The sequence below is a fragment of the Micropterus salmoides genome, unplaced genomic scaffold (assembly GCF_014851395.1).
Source record: "Micropterus salmoides isolate LMB-PRFRI ecotype aquatic unplaced genomic scaffold, ASM1485139v1 Ms_hic_scaffold_4, whole genome shotgun sequence".
Taxonomy (NCBI): domain Eukaryota; kingdom Metazoa; phylum Chordata; class Actinopteri; order Centrarchiformes; family Centrarchidae; genus Micropterus; species Micropterus salmoides.
Window position 1 is genome coordinate 29,431,071 of NW_024043372.1, and position 23,626 is coordinate 29,454,696.

General features: G+C 42.4%; 1 protein-coding gene across 3 annotated transcripts in view; it reads right to left on the reverse strand.

Annotated features, from left to right (window-relative positions):
- Nucleotides 1-9,370: 9,370 nt before the first annotated feature.
- The window catches only part of prickle2b (prickle homolog 2b), an 88,445-nt gene continuing 74,189 nt past the window's right edge, over nucleotides 9,371-23,626 (reverse strand). For all 3 annotated transcript variants that reach the window (XM_038695627.1, XM_038695629.1, XM_038695628.1), the window contains 7 exons: nucleotides 21,890-22,073; nucleotides 17,110-17,223; nucleotides 15,943-16,080; nucleotides 13,736-13,939; nucleotides 12,976-13,162; nucleotides 11,049-11,942; nucleotides 9,371-10,961 (listed from right to left, as the gene is read on the reverse strand). In XM_038695627.1, coding sequence (XP_038551555.1) covers nucleotides 10,003-10,961; nucleotides 11,049-11,942; nucleotides 12,976-13,162; nucleotides 13,736-13,939; nucleotides 15,943-16,080; nucleotides 17,110-17,223; nucleotides 21,890-22,073 — 2,680 coding nt within the window. In that variant the 3' untranslated portion in view covers nucleotides 9,371-10,002. The remainder of the gene's footprint in view (nucleotides 10,962-11,048; nucleotides 11,943-12,975; nucleotides 13,163-13,735; nucleotides 13,940-15,942; nucleotides 16,081-17,109; nucleotides 17,224-21,889; nucleotides 22,074-23,626) is intronic.

A 23,626-nucleotide genomic window follows, 5' to 3' on the forward strand; every position in this document is an offset into this window, starting at 1 on the left:
TTTTGGCCATCTTGATCAGTTGTGATAAGAAACCACACTGGTAAAGCTATATTTATTGTGTCCCGCCCCCAATTTAGAGAAAATAAATTGGTTCCCACAAGACAGAGGTTGAAATGTGCGGGAATGTGAGAGCAGACGGTGTTGGTGCTTAAATTTTGCAACAATGTTGCAACCTTGTGCGGGAACTCTTGCACTCACACTCTCTCACACTTACATACAATCTCTCTCTCACATGCACACACACACGACACACACATAGATATGTGGTATATGGTGAAGGTGGCCGTGCTTGAATTTTGCAACAATGTTGTGACCTTGTGTGGGAACGGCAGGTGCAGAAACACAAAACTCACACTCACACACACACACACACACACACACACACACACACACACACTGACAGAAGGAGGACAGAGTAAAGGTACACAGGACCTACAGTTTCCACACTTTTATTAGCCTCGGGTCCAGTGGACCCGGACATCCTGTGTGTAATGTAAATGTGTAGGGGGGATGTACAGTGTGTTTTCATTGAAAATGTGTTCTGAAATATATACTTCACAGAAAATGAGCCAAGGCCAATGAGTCTGAGTTTGAAAAAATAAATAATCGTATAATTTTTCTTTTGATAAAAAATGAAAACGGGTCCAACAGACCCGAACACCGGGATTGACAAAATATTGAATTAAAAAAACAGGAAGCCTGTTTAAAGCACGGTCTGTAATATACTGCAGTGGTTCTCAAACTTTTTCTTGTCAAGGACCCATAAACTGTCACAAATTAGACCACGGACCCCCATCTGACCCCTTTTCTTTTATATGTTTTATTACAGAACGTTTATGCAACCGATGACCAAAATGGTCATACATTTTTTATGGTGTTACTTATGGATTGAATGTATACTGAAAATAAATTATTCCCCTTTTTGCTGGGGACCCCCATCAAGGACCTCTGGGGATTTTCGTCTACTCATAGGTCAGAAGTCATACTATCCACGAGATGTAAGAATGCAAGGCAAGAAAATCATTTATGTCAGAACAATGAGAAAATAAAGGCTTTCATTACAAGATGTTTTATCTCCTTTCATATTTCTAGCTCAGTATTCAGTATGACCATGTTTTTGTGAAACAGGCAACATTTCACTTCCTGGAGTAACAGGAAGCAAGATTAACTTTGGGCACCTCAAGCTGAGATACAGCTAAGTTTAAAGCTAAGTAATTGTACTCAATATTGTTGACATTTCTGTAATTCTTACCTTTACATACCCGATAATACCTCCTGCAGCTGCAATGTGTTTGTCAGTAAGAGGTCAGTAGTTCCCTTCTTTCAGCTCTCCTGCAATAAATCATCCACCGCTCCCTTTGGTCCCTTTGGGCCCAGCTGTCTGGTCTTAGACCACTGCTAGGAATGAAATCAATGGAAATTGTCCCACAACATTGTCTTTTCTCTTTCTTTGCCTCTCTTAGAGATTGAGCTCAGGGGGAGGTGTTAATCACCTTAAACTGGTTTACTTTTCCTCTTATACAATATCCTTACAGTGAGACTTTTTTTTAGCTGAATGCTAAACTACCACTAATGTTTGTGTGGAGAAGAGTCATAAAGTCAGCAAACTGTTTTAGCAATGTCTGTTATAGAGTGATATTTACATTAGCCACCATAAGCTGGTGGTCATACCAGACCAATTACGGCTGTAGCAGAAAAGCCCCTGAGTGAGTTAAGTTGAGCAATGCTACTTTTTGTTGGTCATGAATTTAACTTTTGTCAGAGGAAGAATGTGTTACTTGCTTTCTGTAAGAGTTATAGTTGTGCTTTAGACAGTCTCTCTATATATTGTAGTACTTCCTAACTGTTAAATAGACCAGTTTGATTTGAAGTATTTTGTCCTTTGTTTATTTTAAGACATCGGGTGTTCCATGTCTTGCTTGCTAATACAGCATGTGTTATGCTAATGCACCACACTGTGTCAGCATTTTCTACATTTTCTCCACTATCCTTGTGCCGTCCTCATTTGTGTGATTTCTGCAAACCACAGTAAGTCCTGGCCTGTGAGTCCACCTCACCCCCAGTCTTTGAGTAGCTCACTGGCTATAATGATTTATATTTAAGTCTTTGAAGGTTTCCCCCTCCTTATCACAAGCCAGCAGCTGCTAGCAGCCACAGGGTCTTCATTAGCTGCTAAGCACACTCTGTCCACAGTCCAGTACATTGGGGATGCAAGCTGTGATTGGCAGTGTCTTGGCTAGGCTGATCATCCTGTACCGATGTCCTGCTGTGCCTTATTATCACTGGAGGAGGATTAACTGGAGGATTAATTGGAGAAACCATCATGAACGGTTTACTCTTGCAGACCTGGCTAGCCCCTGTATCCACTTTGTTGGTACCAAAATGAAAAAAATAAAAAAATAGTTAACATGCTGAATAACTGGCTAATAACTGTCTGTCTGGGTTTCAGTGGCTTTAGTGTCCAGCTGTAATGGCTCTGTTACATCAAGAGATGGCGATGTTAATCCTCTGCTGAGATGTACTACCAACTGTAGCTCTTAGCAACCACTGCAAATTAATTCTAAAATGTTAGGGTTCACATGTGGTTATAGCTCATTTCTTTTTTATATAAATGTGGAAAATACACTGATATTTAAGTTCAAGTAAATGTTGTATTTACTGTGAGTCCTATCATTTATGTTTTTATATTTGGCATGTTTTAACTTCTATATTGTAACCCACTTTGGTTACAGAATAATAACTTTGCTGTCTTGCGATCAGCATTGTGTCAGAACATATCGAGAGATTGTGAAATGCATTTCATCTGAGTCAATCAATTATATGGGGAAATTGTGCTTTAGCCACACGATTCAGCAGAGTTCAAGAGGCAATTCATTAACTTTGAATAAATGTTTTATGTAATACTATATGGTTTATTCACCAGTGTTTTTTTCTACTTAAGCACCTCTACCTGAGAAAATGTTCTTTAGAAATTTACAAAAGGCACTCAATACCCGCTCTAAACATTTCTCTTTATATTATTTGAAATTTGGTACTTAATAAAAACACACAAGGCACCAACGTCCAAAGACTCTGCTCTGCATCACACTTTAAAAGCAGCATTTTCACAGTGCCTAATGGCCATTTTAGGCCTTTTAAAGTTTTCACTAAGACTCCAGCAGAAAGTAAAATCCTCCTCCAGCGGTGAACCCATGCATAGCAAAGAAAAGGTGAAATGAAGGCCATTATTCTTCTGTCTCTCCGCCTGGCAACACTGAGCTCACTAGCAGTGCTGCAAATCAGAGACGAGTGAACACACTTGGATGTGTTACAGATTAAATGAGTCACTGTTTCATTAGTTGTACATCGGTTTACTTAGATGATTTTTGGACATGCAATAACTGGGCTGATTTCTCCAGTGAATAGGCCTACACAATATAATTATTAAACGACACAATGTCAGCTAGTGCACAGGATGCACAACATCTCACCTGATTAAGTTGTCCATTGTGTCTGAAGATTATCTACTTTGTCTAACTGGGAGAGGATGAGCAGAAGATGTCAGGGGAATTAGCAGGTCACACTGATACTAGTCAGAGGCCATAGAGGACGATTAAAATTTTTGTCTGTGCCAATGAAACCTTCCTTAAAGGAATATGTAAATAGCATTTCATAGAGCTGTGCTTGATTTCACTGTGTGGCTTCAGTGGAATCATGGCAATTTTACTGTGTGGGGATCCCTATAAAAAACCATTAACAATAAACAATACACAGTTTACACACGAGGTCGCCTGACATTCAGCCTAAATGGCCGTTTTGTTACCGCTAATCACTTGACAAAATTTGAGATGAGCGCAACCATGCAGAGGTCAGCCACCAGCCATCATTTAAAAAGGGAGATATCTTGTGGCGAGCCTCTGTGGACAGGCTTCCCATCCATTGTCAGCCCTACTTGCAGAGTCCGGAGGGCAGAGTCAGGTCATCAGGTAGAATACGACTGACCGGGTCTGAATGCCTGTTACAGCCAGTGTTTAGGTGAAGCCAGCAATGATTCAGATTTCATGTCAGAAAGGAGCGTGTCTTTCTCTCCACACTGGCTTCCACTGTTTGTTTGGGTTTGGTTCCATTTGGTTGATGTTCACAATACTCTATTGATAAGGTACATTTAATTTAGGTACTCTCTTTTCTCTTTCAATTAAAATAAACCGTATTAGCCACAACTCATTTGTGGTCTCCCCTTCTTGTTCTTCAAATAGCTGCACTGTGACAAATACCCACCCACAATCTGTAAAAAGTGACAACTAGTCTGGCAATATGGTTGCTGGCATGGGGATAAGACTCATTACTTAAATATTACAGGAGGTGGCTAAGTTATAATTCTTAAGGTATGAGTGTGTCTGTATCATATACAGGTATGATACATTATAGAGGTTCCAGAAATATGTTTAAAATGTCATGCTGATGGCGGCAAACACACCTTTAGCAGCTACTCTGTCAGAAATGCAACAGAACAAATGTTTATCTGTTAATAGTGCAGCCAGAGAAAGAGAGAGAGGATTCATCTTGTGTCATTGTTTTAATAAAAAAGAAGACAGTCAACAATGTTGTCCGACACAGTGATAGTTAACTTGTGATCGGATTTGTCTTTGGTTTCCTGTGAATCTCTTTGGTATTGTTTTGGTGGTTGGTGAATTATGCTTGGAAAAGGCATGCTCAGCCAATAACATCTGCAGTGACATCTACAAGTGAGGCCATCACAAGATGCAAATACCTTTGATGGCTGTCGCTGAGAAAATGTGAGCCACAAAATGAATCAAAATGGGTGTTAATAATACATAATAAACAGTTTGTAACTTTTGCACATTGTTTTGTAAAATAGAGCCACTGCAGAAGGTATAATCAGCCTAAAGGATTGAATAAACTTTTTTCTGAATAACCATTAAACCTGCTCAAACCAACGTTTTCATAAATTTCATCCATATCAACTTTCCTCAAACACTTAATCACATAATCTATTGCAAAAGGTATAAGACAAAAACGCCCTGTTGCCTTTCTATAAATCACAGTGCAATGCTAGATTGTAGGTCTTGGAAAAATGCGTTGCTGTAAATGTCAACATCACGGACCTTCTCTGCCTCATTTACAGCTGGAGGACTAATCGATCCATCCATCATCTCTGTAAAACAGAGACAGAGAACGAGAAGAGAAGGCAGGAAATAGGTCAGTCACTTAAGCGATGCGCATGAGGTAAACAAATGTGATTGGTGTCCTGCATCATCTGGTGCCATCAGCGGTGATTTTGTACAGGTGGCACACAGATGGGACCCCACCTGGGACCTGAGCTTGTTAATGAGTCACAAAGAGGAGGGGTGGAGGGGGCTGATATCATGAACCAGACTGAGTCCCCTGGCAGCGCAACACTTTTGCACATTGTGCATGCCATTCTCCACTATGGCGAAGTGCCCCTCGGGCCGTTGGAGCTGCGGATTAACCCAAACCTGGCAGCATTTCGCTGTGCCACGTGTCAGACTGAGGAAGCACTGGAAATGAATTAATATTATTAATATCTCACTGTGGCTGAAAGACAACAACCAGGCCTAATGAGGGCCCCCATAGAGACTTGTTATGTGCTCTAAGTAATGGCGCAGCGTGTGTCATGATTATTTACACTATTTAAGTGCTTCTAAAAAACTGCAAAAACTTGAAGTCAAGTCTATTGAAACACGGATTAGTCTGAGTAGTGAAGCTGAGTCAGATGCCAAGTGTTGAGCGGTCACCGTTGAGGCCAGTGGAAGGGCAAAGGTCATGCTTAAGTGGGGGAGAATGCATTTTGAGATTAGCGGATTTAGTCAAGGTCCACAAGTCTAATACTGTGCTTGACTACTTAACTATCATTCACTGTCCTTTTTTTGTTGCAGACAATTGGGAGCTGCTTGAATGTAAACAGTGGGGAACTTGTTGGAGATAATTACATTTTAGGGCTGGTATGCAAGTTTGCAGTAAGAACACAGGAAGTTAGGACAGCAGGGATGATCGAGAAGAGAAGTAGCAGATGGACAGCGAGCGTTACTGTCACACAATGTTAACACATCCACCACAGGAGAGGAGTGAGCCTCTCAGACAGGACAGTGGGGCTAAATTATTAAGCAGAGGGGATTCTGTCAGTGAGCATGCAGAGCAAATATCCCAGACACATCCCGAGACAGAGTCAGAATATGAGGAGAAAAGACACTGATAATGGATTTGAAAACATGTATCTAAATATCGGATTGTAGAATACTGTGATAGATGTGTTTGTGCATCTGTTGACATTGTTTTGTTTCTTGCCTTGGTGATTGAACACACATGATGAGGCTGAAAGAGGGGAGACTGCTGTTAAGGCTTCACTCAGTCCTGTCACGCGTCTCCTATTCACCAGCCCAGCGAGTGTGTGTGTGTGTGGTGAGGGATTTTGTGTGTACTTGTGTGCCCATGAGAGCAAGCTTGCTGTGTGTGTGATAACACACCATTGGCATCCTTCATTTGTAAATAATTGAATCAGGCTATTTTAGTTTCGCTCAGAGCGCAGCTGTAATTTGCAGCCGTTCTGCTCTTAAGGACCGGTAATTATGGCTTTTAGAGTCTCCCAAAACAACTCAAACGGCTTCAACTCATGACAGCTGTGCATCTGGGCCTTAACTCACACACATGTGTGCACTAACATATGTGTGGCTGTTAATTAAACTGGTACATTTTCCAACTGAAGTGGATTTCATTACACAAGTACTACACACATTTAGCCCACTTAGTAAGTTTATGAATGAATGCAGGCCTTATAATCAATTTCCTAACTAATATTAATCATTTTTAACTATTTAGCTATTTAACTATTAGCTCTAAATACACAGTGGATGTTATTTTGGCCACACAACCTCCCAAAATATTATTATTGTTACAATGTCTTAAGTGAACTTGGGTGAAAATGGCTATTACACATTCTTCTTAAACAGACATCAATCTTACCCAATCTATTATGTAGATTAAAGAGGGAGACTGGTAAATAGATAGATAGATCATGATGTTTTGGTCAGCACACACTACTTTGTGTTTTCACTTTGTCACCTGATTTGCATGTTGTTTATGCAGTGCAGACACATACCTCAGAGTTAATGAAAGGATTGCCTGTTCTCTAGACACTGTTCACTCTGGCAGGCCATAATAAACCAGAGTGCAGTAAATGTGATTCAATGGATGATTATCATCGGAGTTAAAAAACAGACAAAACCAAATCAAAAATAATTTACCTCACTCTGCACACGCAGCTTCTTTAAATAAAAATTCAAGAACTTACCTCAAATTAACCTGCAGTGAATAACACTGAGCTGTGTTTCCATGCAACAGTTGTTTTATTCTGTTCAGGACGCTGCATTAATTCTTCAAATTAGGCAGTGATTCTGCTGTTTAACTCCATTAGAAATCTCAGTATTTATTTTAGGTGTTAATTAACGCCTGTGATTCAAATCCACATGTTTGGATTTTAGACAGCACCCTTATGTTTTATAAAAAGACACTATATTTTTTTTTAGCCTACCTACGTTTTTATTATGCCAGTATAAATGAAGAACGCTGGAAACATACCTTTTGGCTGGCAAAGTGGAAAAGAAGAATACATTTTTTTTTAGCTCATTTCAAAACATTACATACAAACACAAACCCAGATTACTATTATGAACATGATTATTATACTTGATAAATATAAAATACACCTAGTCCTAAAATAAGATGTGCAAGTATTTATAAATGCGTCTCTGCCAAAAGCCACATGCTAGGGAAACAAACAGAGACAGTGTGTACAATTTCATTGAGTGAGACTGGGTGTCACACTTATCAAATGGTGGATGTTGGAAAGAAAAATGTTCCATTGGATTTTGGAATTGGAAAAAAACGGAGCTTTGTATCATGGATGGATATGATCACAAAACAATAAAAACCTCATCTTCAATAATTTCAACAATAATTTCAACAGTGTCACCAGACTTTAAAGTCTGCGCCGTGAATTAATCTAGAAGCTATGGCAGTCACAGCTTGACTGTCACAAGTGGAAGCATCAACGCAACTCGAGGATTATCTCTCCACCACTCGCTACCTTGAATATGGCACAGGGAGGGAAGCATATGGCTGCAATCTGTGGCAGCCCCTCACTGTACGTCCTCCATTCCCTTTTAATTAAACACATGGAGACACCCCACGCTTGGGTAAAGGCCTGGCAAGTGACTAATAAAGAAGCAAACTGATATGGGCTAAGTTAATGATGATGTAAGGGAAGCCCATGTGTCAAGGACAATAATATCCACATTACTGAAAACAGACATTTGTGTGTTTTATTGTATGTCTCTCTACAAAGACAATGGTTGCAGCTCATGTGACTAACAGTCTGCAGCCGTAGTTTAAAGACTTGCTAAAAGCAGGCCGGGGAAAGTCCACATTTACAGAGCAAGCCATCAGCAGTCTGACATAATGTATCTCACATGTTTATACAGCTGGTTTTGTCCTATCATGGATGACTAAATGTGAAGTCTTTCACCTCCCCGTCTGGGAGTTATCCAAGTGTCCCACAGTAAACATGAAAACTGGAGCACACGCCTTGGAAGCTGAGGTTAGGTGAAGTAAACACACTAATGTGCCAATAATGTCAACGGCATTAGTCCTTCTATGCCTCTAATCAAGGGACTGGCGTTCACACACCTTGTTCCAAACGTGTGTGTGGATTATGTGGGCTGGTGGGAGTAATCCCTGGAACACATGGACCCCAGAGGCAATCCAATTTACAGTATGACACTGCTTAACACTTACAGATACAACCTGTTATACTGTACATGTAAGTATTTAAACAGTAGACGTCATTTAGGATCTGACTCGTTTCTTACAAGTAGACAAGACAATGACCTCTGATTTTAGTGTATTAGCATGCTAACATGTGCCAATTAGCTACATAGGTTTGTGCCAATGTAGTGGATGTCATACTTCAATAAGAGAAGAGTTGACCTGCTATTCGTGTTAGAGGAAAAGTTGGGATCACCAAAGTCATTAGGCTTCATTTCAAAGCATCACCAGATTTCTTAACCTAAATTAATTAAAATTTTCCAACTTGTATATGCTGATGCAATAAACCAGAACTTTAGTGGCATCTGTTTCCAGGACAATGCAGCTGTGTGTGTGTGTGTGTGTGTGTGTGCGCGCACGCTCAATCCAGTGGAGGGTGACTCTCTAATCAACCTCTACACCGCATTGTCATTCATTTATGCATTAAACAGATGGAGAAGGTGACTGGTAGGCAAGAAGTCACTGTTATGCACACTTGTGCATACATGTTGTCATTCTCTGGAGAGAAACACCAGCTGTCATCAAAACACTCACTGAAATACTGCTTTATTCCAAATGCAGGACCAGGTCAGTCAAATAAAACATGCATAAGTTGTTTTTGTCATATTCTATCTCTACATTATAGATATTTAATACATAATGATTCTATCCATACAAAATATAAAAATATGTGAGGCCTGATTTACAACCATATTTACACAGACTTCCTTAATTTAAGTGAAATTATTAATTCATTTATCTATGTACACACTATGAACTGAATACAATAGTACAGTCTATGCTATATCTAAATCACATTGGATGAAAAAGCTAAACTGTACCAAACAGCTTGTTTGCTGCATGGAACTGAAGTTATGATTAAAAAAAAAATTGCACATCTGCGTTTGATAAACGTTTGGACTTGATAGAACTGCGCATGTAACCATTAGCCTTAACACTCAGGAGATATTCAGAAACATTAAAATGAACAAACATGCAAACACTGTTGCTTTTTCACTGGTTACCGACAGTAATTCATCACTGACTTTCAATTACATGACATTCAAAACTCAACAATACTGAATAAATGGACTGTTATATTTATTTTTTTCGTTCCAGATGGAGGATGATATTGTACACAAGCTGGAAAAAGAGAAATCTACTGTGCCAAACCCCCAGAAGTTAGGAAATAATGCAGTTCTTGCTTTTTCTGCGTTTGCGGGTGTGTAACTGCCCACTGCGGTTGGGCCCTCCCATCCCTGTGTTGTTGTACTTATGGACAAGCTCCTGGTTGCTGAGGTAGCGCAGCTGGATGGGTCTGGGGATCGGCTCACCCAGAAAGTAACCTTCATCCTCCGATTCAGAGGATGACGAGCAGGTGGAGCACCAGTCATCGTCATCATAATCATCCCAGGAGTACTGGTTCAAGCCAGTGCGTCGGCTGGCCTCTGGGTTCTGAAGAGTCAGGTCTGAAGTGGTTCTGGGGCACTGCCTGAAGAGTTGAGGCTGGTATCTTCCCCCTCCTCCTCCCACTCCAAAGTGGTCCCTGGCACTCCTTGGCGGTGGGAAACGGTCGTAATCCTCACGGACACGCAGCTGTGGTCTTTCTTGAGGTCTCGTCCTCCGCTCTGCCACCAGGTGGAGAGCGTTTTCTGAACGAGACCGACGGGATCTCCGAGAGCGGTGGTGGTGGTGGTGCCGCCGCCTCTGTGGCGTCTCCTCTGGAGCATCTAGCCGGACACTTGCTCCCCTTCCACCACCTCCTCCTCCTCCTCCACCCACCCTGCGCTCACTAATGGGTGGCAGGCGGGCAGCGTTGGCGCTGCTCACCAAACTCACCCTATCCTCCTCCTGGAAGGTGAAGCCAGGAGGTAAATGCTTAATACCCATACCCACACTCATGCCAGGGGGGTTGCAGTACTGCACCTGGAACTGGGAGGACCTGGGAGGCTCCATTTCCATGTAGGGTTGACTGGCGGTGAGGCTGTGAATGGATTCAGAGCTACGAAATTGCACTGAGGAGTTGAGGGTGTCCATGTTACTTTTCTCTGAGACGTTCATTCCAGAGTCTTTGCTCAGGTCCGGCATGGAGAAACGAGAAAGGTGCTCCTGACGCTTTCCTCCTCCATCTGCTGAGTTGCCTATGGGGAAATAGAGATAAATTCAGTGTTGCTTTTTATTCAAGACAAGGCCAAGAAGAGGTCTACAACAACTACTACAACACCCACCTGTAGCATTGGACAGGGCCAGTGACTCCATGGATCCTCTTGGGGTCTGCTCTACAGGGGTCAGTTGCTCAGTGAAGTTAAGTGCACTAATGGGGTTCCTGCTTCTTGCCACCTGGGTTGCTGCTGGAGGCCCTGCATCTCGGTCCCTGTCCCTCTGAAAGCCATGCAAACTGATAGAGCGTTTGTCAGAGGAGAAGCCGTTGTGGTGCTGAGAACAATGGGACACCTCGGTGAAGCTCTTTTGGGTCCTCAGTTTGGGTGGATAGTACTCCTCTGGAGCTGCTGGCTGATGGAACCACGTCTCATTGAGTGAGTGGCCCTTCATGGCAGAAATAGGCGGTCTCTTTAAACCTACATTGTCCTTGATCCTGTGGTCCTGCTGTTGATTATTCTGTCCAGAGCAGGTGGGGTTATAGGCAGTCCTGACATTGCACTGACTGAGGAGCTGGAGGGGGGTGGGGTTGGCGGTTAGGTCTGATTGGGATTCATAATTATAACCGTCACCTCCTTGCTCTTGGCCCTGCCAGGTAGGTGGCTCGCGAGTCAAACTGGGCGTCTGGCTGGAGAGACTCAGAAGATCCATTTGTAAAGACAGTGGGTCCACCTCCCCTGAAAATCTATCAGTCTGCACTGCACCCCCTCCTCCTCCACTCTTCCCCATCTTGGAGCTGCGCCTGGACTCTCTGGTGGAGCGAGCGCTTTGAAAGGCAGAATCAGAGGAGTCAGAGCCATTAGGCTCCTCCCCCAGACTGCAGGAACGTGAGCAGAAGATTTGGCCCTGCTTGGGCAGGAAAGGCCGACCCAGCAGAGAGCGTTTACAGCGGGCGCAGCAAAAGCAGCTCTCTGTGGCGTGCCAGTGCTGCCCATCATATGTCATCTGGCCTTGGTCAATCCCTGCAGGAAAGATAAAAATATGAATCCACTGGGTTTATTTAAAATGACAGAATGTGCTGAAAAATGCACAATTATAATACAAAGCACCATGTTTTGATTAAAGAGCTTTATTAAAAATGCCGTTTTATGTGAAAATAGTAGCATAACACAAGCTGCTTGTCGAGTGAGAAAATAGAGCTGGAGGCTGTAACTTAACTGAGCTTGGGGGACAACTCATTATGGAGCTTGCCCAGCATTGTATAAACACATTGCATTTTGAGTATGCTTGCAGTTGTTGCAGGGGGAAAGAAAACCAGCTATTTGCTAATGGCTGCCATCTGGTTAGAGCATGTTTTCTGCTGGTTTCAATTTATAATCAGTTGTGCTTTTTAGCCAAATATTTTTCTGTATCCTGTCTGACAAATAATTACAGAGCAAATTTGTTGAGAGGTATGTGCCAAAATCACACCTGGGCATCCTGTCGGGGGATACGCACACATACACGCAAGTCTGTAACAGGAGGTGGCATGGGGCCAAGAGGTGCTAATGTGAGGGTTTCCTGCTGAAAAATACCCAACTTTTCTCAGCTGGTCTTCCTCTACCACTACAGATCGTGAGATGTTTATATTTGTATTTAACAGACACTTGATGCATGTGTCTGTGATAAAAACAGGTCATGAGGCTGAATCTTCTCTTGCCTTTGCCCCATGTTAAGGTTTGAAGGGTGAAAGAGAGACCTAATTTTACTGTACATATTTCTGTGCTCTGCAAACTGAGGCTATCTACCCTTGCCTGAAATGTGTGACCATGGATGACATCATTTAGCGATAAACTGCTGTAAACCAGGCCACAAAATTTCTACTTTCCCCCTCTGTGTTACTTGCTACGAAAAATTTAGGTCACTCTTTAAACCTCTGTGAAAAAAACTTAACTTTCCTCCACGTATTTAGCATCATTATATTTTTTTTCCTGCAAGGGATTCTTTGCATGACCTGCTGGTGATTAATGCAGTATGCATGAACAATTACAGATGCCGGATGGTGGTGCAGCGTACCAATATGTTCCCCGCAGGAGTCGCAGTACTCAGCGTAGAGGGACTCAAAGCAAGAGCAGCAGTAGGGCCGTCCCTCCTTCATGATGTAGCGCTGGCCCCCCAGCACAGTCTCACACTCAAAACAGCAGAAGTGCTTCATGTGCCAGTGACGCCCTTCTGCCTCAGTGCACTCATCCGCAAGGATGATCTAAGAAAGAAGAGACAAGAAAGTGCATTGTTTATCACAAGTCCTCCGAGGTAAACCTCAGTTGGGTTATTACCGCGCGGTGAATGACAGGACAAAGGCTTGGCTCGCCCTCCCTCTCTCTCTCCATACGCACCACTTTCTCCTCTGCAGCTTAGTACCCTTAGATCATCCTCTTTCCAACTGACTTGTGTAATGCATGTGAGGAGTTGGTGAAATCTAGATGGTGCATTTACTTTTAATTACGCCGCTGTTAAAACAGTGTCCTTGTCCCCATTTGCAGAGAGTCAGTGCTAATGGTTGGGAGGTCAGGATGTTGAGAGCCAACCCCATTAGACTGAAAACCCACGCATGTGTTAAACTGTGACTGTTGGGAAGCCTGTGAACATCATATGACTGCAGTTTCGTATGTTGGCACGCACGTGTGCAAAATTGTTGCGCGTAAAAACCTGCGCTACTGACACTGTCCCACATTACAGGCACAGTATGTCCGAGTAGGTGACAGACATGTGTGTCTGTTAACACATTGTCATCCGTGTGCAGGCATGTGTATGCGTGCATGTGATGGGTGTCTACCTCATCACAGGCGGTGCAGCGGGGCTTCAGCCTCTCAGCGTGGTGCCGCCCGCAGTAGATCTTCCCATCCTGGTAGAAGTAGATGAGGTCCACCAGGAGCTCATTGCACATGCTGCACACGAAGCAGGCCGGATGCCAACACACGCCGTGACCTGCCCGCGATGCAAATACAGCAATGTCGCCACCATTTATCTGGCCTCCGCACTAAAAACAGGCAGAGGGAGAAGAAGAGTTTTGAGAAAATAGTGCCAGCCGTGCTGCTTCTATCAGTACATGTCACTTTATGCCATATTTTGATCACACTCTCTTTCCAAATACCAATTCCTTATACCTAAACTCAGGATAGTGGTCGATACAGAGTACCAACTCTATTCCTGTGCTATGTCTTTGTAGTTAAACCTAAAATCTGTACAACTGGGCACCCAGTAGCCAAGTGGTGGACCTTCCATGCATGGTATAACCCTCTCCATATTTCCAATAAAGGCAAACCACCAAAAAAAACCAACAACATTCTTTAAAAGGCTTGTGGAATTTCTATAAAGTTTATCACTACATGCTGTCACCATTTCATCATGACAGTGATTAAGAAACCAATTAATCAAAGGACATGTGACACTGGTCCAGGACATTTTCCCTTATACAATCATTACAAAAGAAAAGTCTATAATGCATGGTGCCCTGTGAGGAACAGTCAGTAGAATGAATGAAGGGCGCCATCTTGATACATGGCATCATCAATTCCTTAATGTGTAGTAAGTTCAGAACACAGTGAAAAATACTCAAGGTCATGTCTTTAAATTGCTTGTTTCGATCAACCAACAGTCCAAAACCCAAATACATTCAGTTCACTACCATATAAGTCAAAGAAAAGCAGCACTCACAAATGAGAAGCTGGATCTTTGATTAATCTGTGATCACCACTGAAGATGCACTGTTTTCTAAAATTCTAATTTAATTCCATTAAATTTGCACTTAAAACAGTTTAAGTGCAAATTTAATGGGATCTTTAACAAGGTCAGTATCAGTGCTGATACTGATCCAGTGTACCAGTTCGGTGCATCTCTGTCTGACACAATTTTGCATGAAAGCTGGACTAAACTGAGAGTATGAGAGTATGTGTACATGCGCTGCCAGGTAGGATAAGGGACAAAGTTGAATAGCTGCTGGAGGACGTTGGTCGGGCAAAAGGGAGAAATAAAAATGGAGTGATGTATGGGAGGATAAAAATGGAGTGATGTATGGGAGGATAAAAAGGAGAGCAAGATCGGCGTGGAGGTGCAAAAGGTGGAGAAGCCGGAAAGATAAACCAGAGGCAGTGCTAAGGAGACGGGGGGAAAGGTCAGATAGGCAAAGTAGATTTAGAGGGGTGGGAAGATGGGAGACGGAGGGAGAGTTGCAATCAGGTTATCTAACTGGCACAAAGCCTGCTGCTGCAAGGAGGCCAAAGGGGGGGTGGGGAATTCAATCAATACGCACTCTCCCAACATTCTGCTCCCTCATGTATGTGTGTGCGTGTCTGCTGAGCGAATGTGAAACACAAGCTGTAAAGCAGCTATACACCTGGGGCACCAATACAACAGAGAGTAGCTCCATTTTGAGTAAGCCTATTGTACATGCAGTAACAAATGGCAAGCGGATGCAGAAGTGCACTAGTTTGTTGTTAAAAGAACCCATTGCACTCTGTTGTCGCTACAAGAAAGAAAATAAATAATACATTAAATATTTGATGGGACACTGGATACGACTATGAAATTATTTCAGGAGAGCTAACTTAACTGTAGCTTAATTGTCTGTGTTTTTATGCAAGGCTATGTTTTACGATAAACAAATACTGTGATTGTTTGAGCCTGACATGGCAGAGGGAAAAATAAGACAACACACACCTCAAGAGCTGCATTAAAAATAACACTTTGAGGTGAGATTGACAAAGTCTCTGCCCTTTATATGTTGTCATAAAGCACCTGTCATACATCTGAAATGCCAGCAGGCTCTTCAGTATGTCTGTCACACGAGTCATTGCTTTTATTCCACTGGCCACATGACGCACCTTTGATCTTGTCACACTTAATTCACTCTTTACGCTCGCAGAAAGGACACTTCGAAGTGAAATGAATGGCCGCTTTCAGATGACCTTTGATCTCGTCATCTCTCTTGACTGCCGGGGAAACGATCCCTAAATTAGGTTTATCGGAATTTCTGACAGCTACCTGTTCACAGATTGCCCCCGTCATCGTCACAGGGAAAGGCCGGACGTTGCCGCGGCCCAGGTTCTCCCGTTTCCGTTGATTGCTGAAGAGCTTCAGTTCTCGCTTCTCCTCATCATCCAGGCTGTTACAGTAGCGTACCTAGACACACATACGCACACACACACACACACGTAAAGTTTGTTCTGTTACGCAGATATAGAGTTGAATGTGGTTGTCTGTGATATTTTATATCAATACATCATAATCCAGCTAGTCAAACCTTGCAATTGTTGCCATAATGAAAGGCAGTGTTTATCACAACCCTGTTTCCTGTTTACTTAATTACATTCTCTTTGTGTTTTCTGTCAGGAAAGGAAATGTGTTATTTAAGCCAAGACTTTTCCCAATTGACTTCACAGATGAGGATGAGCATGCAGGAAGTCATTTTTCTATTTGCATCTTATTATGGCCATCATTTCCCATTCCAAGAAACTGAGATGAGCTCCATCTGTGCTGCAGGAATTATTAAGTAAAAGAAGAAACAATCCCGCAAAACAAAACCAATGAGTAAAACTTATCCTAGATGTAGCCTGGTTACAGTTACAGTCAACCACTCAAAGCCTACCAGGGGAGATTAAGAATGGGGGCGGCATCTTTCTACATCCCTAGCATCCCATCCTAGCAAAATAGCTATAGAAAAATAGCGGTTTGTTGTACGTCGACTCAGAAAAAACAATTCTTATATTTGGCATATTTCTATGAATGTCATGGAAAACGATAAATATTTTATTTAGGCATTTTGCTCTCTTGATAATAAAGACAGATATCAATAGGCTAAAATGAACATGTTACACTGAATGATGACGTGATACAAGATGTAGAGACAACTGTAGAGGTGCTAAAGGATGCCGGTCTTGTTGGTAAGGTACCACGTGTTTCTGCCAATCATACTAATATCTCGAGATTAATTGTGCGATTCATGTGGTAAAAAACTTAAATAGGCAGCTTACACCTCACTATCTCATTCCCGTCCATTAAGAAGACAGACCCCATTTCTCCTGTCTCTGTCTTCACTCCTTTTATCTCTCTTGCCCTGACGGAGGGGAGGAAGGGAGGAAGATATAGAGGGAGGGATGGATGGATGGAAGGATGGATGTGGTGGGGGAGGGGGTCAGTTTGGACTCTCACCTCATTGTCATGGGGTGGGAGCTGATGGAGCAGCTGTTTGATGCGGTATTTCTCTCCTGGGCTGTTCACATAGGGCACCTTGTCCTCGGGCAGAGAGCTGTAGTACTGATGAACCTGAGCAAGAGACAAAGAGGATGATAGTGATCAAGAGCAACAACATACCTGCAACATGTTAAGTAGCACAAAATTCAGTTGGGTGACTCAGTAAGTACTTCCATTATCAATAAAGCTCTTAAATACTGTTTTTGACAAATGATTGATTTATTATTTTGTCTACGAAATGTCGCAAAATGTCCATTAAGAGCTCCCATATTCTCATACTCCTACTCTTTCAATTGCTTATTTTGCCAGTCAAAACATCTAAACGGGTACAGTTAACAATATCATGAGACACAAAAGCTACAAATCCTCATTTGGAGACATGGGATGATGCAAATGTTTAGCATTTTTATTTGAGACATTACTCAAAATGATTAAATTATCCTTAAAATGTTGTCATTAATCATTTCAGCACTAAAAAAAAAGGGTACAAAGACAAAATGAACAGGATCTACAACTGGGAGTGACCAGCACACACACACAAAATCACTTTGATTTATGGCCCACCAGCGGAGACTTAATAGAACTTCGCCTCTCCATCTTTGTACATTGACATGGGAGGGTATTACTGACCTGCCAAACGTGCACACACTCACACATACGGACAATCATGTGATTAACACGTATGCGTGTAGCAGTGTAGCATATGAATGTGTGCGACAGCAGGATTAATGCTAATCTGGCCATTCCAAATTACTTGGACATTCTTTACATTACAGCGTCAGACAATGAATGTCATCTCTGTATTATTTATTGCAGTATTTTTTATTACACTGTAACAGGGGGGCCGGGGTATAATAGAGGTCAGGCAGTCATATATGAATGTGATTGGAGGGGGGTGCAAACCACGCAAGCCACAGGGTTTTAAAGGGAGATTTGAGGACAGAGGTTAAAGAATAAAAGGAAGAGAAAGAGAGAGAAATAAAGACAGAATGAACATGTTAGATGGATGAAGGAAGACTGATAGTAGAAGAAGAAACAAGACAATATTTCAAAGAAACAAAAACACTACTGCACAATACATAATGAAGACCATAAAGAGACAACATGATCGATACCTGCTGACTAGGTCATGGCAATCTTAATGTCCTGTCTGTCTACTGAATGGATCTACTGACTAGAAGTCATTAGCTTTGTCCTTGGAAATAACACAGACTATGTCACACAAAAACAGATTAACTTGAATCGGAACGTAGAGACCAAAATTAAAACTGCATTTCTTTTCAAATTAATCGTCCTGAGGCTGTAGAATCACATTCTATATGAAGAGCATTTCCTTAAAGCTGTACATGGATGTTTTGTTGCTGGGCTTAATTTACAGCAGGAGCCTCTTGTTGTAAGTGAAACCTATTTCCTTCTGCTCTGCTTTTGTTGGCTTCCACGGGCGTTGGCGAGGGACGAGGGATCCGTGTCCAGCAGCACGGCTAAGGATGCCGGGAGGAGGTGTAGTGGGGGTCTCAGGATAGTCCATGAAAGGCAGACTGTGGTCATGCACTGATAAATCACTGAGTGCCTACATGCTTCTACACACACACACACACACACACACACACACACACACACACAGCTAATGATAAATTACAAAACATGCTTCCAACAACAACAACAACAAGGTTACAATCTGGAGGTGAAAGGTACATTGCCCCCAGGATAAGATCTGAAGACAGATACACACACACACATACACACACCTATGTGCACATAATGGACACCATTGCAGCGAGAGCCAGGAGGAGCAGCTTGTGATAATAACTGTAATCGAAAGCAGACAAAACTAAAGACAAACTTCGAATGTACTGAAAGGAGTGTTTTTAAAAGCTAAAGCAAATGGCAGGACTTCGCATCTGAGTGACAAGAGTGATCGCTTCACACAGCTGGTTTCTATTGCTGTTAATGGCTAGACAGCCAGAGGAAAAGACACCACCAGGCACCAGTCCTGACATTCTTTCAACAAGCCACTTTACAGTGGTTAGTGGACATAGATATTATATTGTTGAGAAAACACTGGTAGTTACAGCCAAACATTGTGGGAATGATGGGTGTTTTCATAGCGGAGTGAGCAGATTTAATGGCTGCTTTTCATTGTCTCTCTCTTTTGTCTTTTTCTTCTCACGTCTTTGCTGAAATGTGCAAGTGCCCACGGCTCAACTCTGTAGTCAGCACAGTTGTGGGAGCAAATTCAATGCGTTTGAGAGTCATAAGGGATGGGTTAATTAAGCACTAAAATGTAGTTGTCATTTTAACAAGACTAACAGTCCAAAGCCAAGCTAGCAGCTCTGTGAGTTTGTATTTAGGAACACGGGTGCTTTGATTTACATGCCAACATTAGCAGTGCTGATGTTTAGCATGTATACTGTAATATTTCCCATTATCACAATCTTAGTTTGGTAGCATGGTAACCTTTGCTAATTTGCATTCAACAACCTCATGGTGGCGCTAGAGGAAAAGCCAGAGGACCACCAACGTTTGTGGGCTTTTGTCCTCTGGGGACTGTGACTGCCTGTACAAACTTTCATGTCAACCCATCCAACACTTTTAGTCTAGACCAGACTGATGGACTGACTGACATTTCCATCTCTTGAGCCATGCTACTAGCATCCTAAAAATGAGTTTTAATGACTTTCAACTGATTTAACATTATCATTCAGCGGTGTGTATAGTGCTCAGTGTGTCTCGCAATCCCTTTTTAAAGCTTCATCATTTCTCTCTCATTCACAGCTGCTGGCTGTATTCAGATCAGGAGCTGACAGTATTTCTGGTCCTTGAACTCGGATGGGAATTGGTCAAATTGTCCTCAGGTCCATTTTGGAACAGGTCAGACTAGCCTCAGGTCCCTTTCAGATTGGCTCTTATTTGAAAGTTAATTTATCCCCATCAGAGCTGTGAGTCCCTTTCAGAGCCATTTCTATTGAAATATCCTACATGTGAGCCGTCTGAAAAAGCATACGTCATGATCAGCTGCAAGTTAAAGTCAGATCCTGGTAGATGCTGAGCAGCAGCCGCGCGTTGAGACTGCAGCTCTTGCTGTGTGGTGGTAAAAAAAACCCCCAAAAACAACACCACTTACAGGCCTCTGCTGAGTAACATGCTTGGCCTCGACAAGCTGTAACTTGGCAACATTCAAGAATTTATTGGAGAAGGATGGAAAGAAAGAGCAAGGAGGAGACAGTGGGAGAGAGAATATTGGCAGGCCCTCCTTCACACTGCAGCTCAATAACATCTCCAACACACTCAGTAATGGCTGCGTTTGGTGATAAAGATTGATATTCTTTTATTGAGCCTGTATTTCAGCAATTGTTGACATATAAAAACACACAGGAGAGATGAACAGTCCCAACTTAGTGCCGAGTTATCCTTCATAATCCTCGGACATGACTTCACACCACTGCTGGCTGAACAGTGGACTCGTACACAGCACTGGCTCCCTGCAGGGAAACCTAAACCCCTGTTTTGATCCTGGAGATGAGCTTTGTGTTTACCATTTCCCTCTATTCTCACTGTGTCTTTACCTTGTGGAGAGGAATGCTGGGTGTTGAAAAGCCCCACATCGGGCGTACTTCTGCTTCTCTGTGAGAGGTCACTCAACATGTTTCCACAGCTTGAAGGACTTCGTCAGGTTGGGAAAATAGAAATCTAACTATGGACTCTTTATCTTGGCTGCTTGAAATGCTCTTAATTGTCACAATTTTCACACAAAATACAAAAACAGCCCAAGTTATTTTCAAGGTTGTTTAGTATTGTGCTCATACAATACTGCACAGTCCAGTTTCCATTATGGCCTGACTGTTCCTGAGGTCATATCCCCACTAGACGAGAACCTAATTGACTTTGGGGTTAGACGTGTGACCCTAGAGAGGGATTAAAAATAGCTGAGCACAGTCCTTGGAGGAGAAAACAGCCATCTGTTTTGCCAACATTGTATTGACCAGTTCAGCTCATCAACAAATGAACCCAGCTTCCATAAATGCTTCTATTGTCCTATAAAACTGGAAACCCTCCAACATGTGAACACCTACTGCATAATAGAGTATTGTAAAAGAGGATTTTCTTCCACATGCATGGGACCATTTAACGCATTTGTGTATTACACAGGATTAACTCAGTCGTCTTGGGGGCGGTGAAACCTACTGTAAACGTGTTTGCAGGCCGAATTAATAGGAGATTAATTTGACTGCTGGAGCCACACAAACCTCGTTATCCATTAGCCTGCAGAAGGAGCATTCAGCATAACTGGTATGCTATCATATCTGAGGTGCAAGGTGTAACACTATAAACAGTGTGGTGTCTGGAATTTTTATTAGCCATACTAGAATATATGTAAATGTTTAAAACTGTCTAACTGAAATCTGTCTGTGCATGTCACTGAAATTCTGTCCACCCCGCCTTTGTTTTGCTCTTCCATCCCCACTAAAACATCTTTGAAAACATTTCTCCATGCTGAATGTAATTTTAATGTAATCCCAGGGCTCTCACTGTCATATGATCCATTTGCCAATGCAGTCTGTTGTTAACACCTGCTTTTGAACAAACAAACAAAACTTTGAAATAGAGGAAAGACACTTTGAGAAAAGGACAAAGACGTGGGGTTGAATCGAGTTGAATTTTCAAGTGTTGCGGATGCAAACCTTCGGTGCACTTTAGTGCACTGATCTTCAGATTGATGAGTGTAAGATGCTAATACCTGTTCCGGTTTAAGACCTGGTGGTACCCAGGCGTACTCCTCCAGGGCACAGCCCGAGTCATCGTCTGAGGTAGAGTTCCTCTGGAAGTCATACATCAGCTTGGTGACCGTCTTCTCCATCTCTACAGGCATGGCTGTCACAGCATGCTCCTCACGACGACACTTACAGTGCACACAGATCTTCCTATAAACACAGACAAAGAACATCTGTCAAGCTAGAACTGTACGCAGACTACACTTCTGTGTTGAAACATTAAATGGAATAAGATAAAAAATGAAAGCAGTCGTTATTTGACCTAAATGGTGATTTGTGATTTGAACTGAACTTTTTTACATTTTAACTCACAATACGCCACCATTACGGTGAAAACAAACATTCAGTTTAATAAATCACTATGTAAATAGAGCCACATTTGGGGCGATATGGTTTCAGCCAAAACAAGACGTCATACTCGGTTGCTGTTTGGGCGTTTGAAGCCTGCCATTAATCACAGATGGAAAAAAAAAATAAAGTCAAACTGATTTTAACCTCAGACAACCTGTAAAAGGACCCCCACCCCACCCCTTCAACCCTGAAAAGAAAATTCTGTGAAACTCAAAACTGCATGGCGTTTGTGCATATTTGCAGACCCTCTACCCATAAAGAATGTGAACTTCACACAGTTCAAAGGTCAAGGCTTCCCACTGCAGCTCTCACAGTAAAATGTGAATGCCACAAATGCAATGCTCAACGTAAGGGGTACCACGAACAAGGATATAATCAAAAACAGGCTAGGGAAATTAGCAGAATACAGCCAATGACAGTGATGGAAAGCAGTACTGTACAAACACACTAACACACACACTTTCCTATGTACAAGGTTATTGAGAAACACTAGCAGAAGCTTAGCCACTCTCATTAGTCAAGCAGACCCACCCAACTATAAAATGGAAAGTATCCATGTGCGAGTTTCCACAGAAAACATGGTTGGGAGTGTTGGACACTGACACTCCTCTGCCTCACTGCTCTTTCATCTTCAGTAGTGTCCAGAGGGTAATAAAGAGAGATATATTTCATAGATTCAAACAACTATTCTGGAGTGTTGTCTTACAAAATACTAGGATTAACAGACTACTCCTCAGAGAATGACACAGAGCTTGTGAGACGTCTCACAAAAAGCCCAACAGGATGTGGGTTAAATACTTGAGTGGATAGATTCAAAATAAAATATAGGCCACCATCACTGAGGTCTGTACTTGGAGAAGACGGTGCATTTGTACATATTCCCTTGTTCTTGACAGCTCTAATTCCTTGCATGAAGAGGAAAGTATGGGTGGCCAGAAGGTTGCATCCCACTAACCCTTGCTGCCCCTCAGGCATCCAAACCAGGGAGACAATCCCATTACCTTCCCAGACGGATACCTGCCTGTCTGACAGACAACCCTACAGAGGAGCTTAAGGACACTGTTTGATAGACTGACAGCTTGGCTGGCAGAAAATCTGTTAGTGTAAAGAGCTTGGAGCGCAGATGGCACCTTGCAGAGAGCTGGTCCCACCTTGTCTTTTGTTCAAAGGAGCACTTCTTGTCCAAGGTTTGAGTCTTGCTTAACAAAGCACTTCAGACTACTTGGCTTAGCACTGATGGATGCTGATGATAGAACAGACACTGGAAATACTTTGAAACTGCCTGTAGCTCTCTAAGTAAAACATACCACTGACATGCCACAACTGGTCAAATGACATGTAATCCTTAAAAA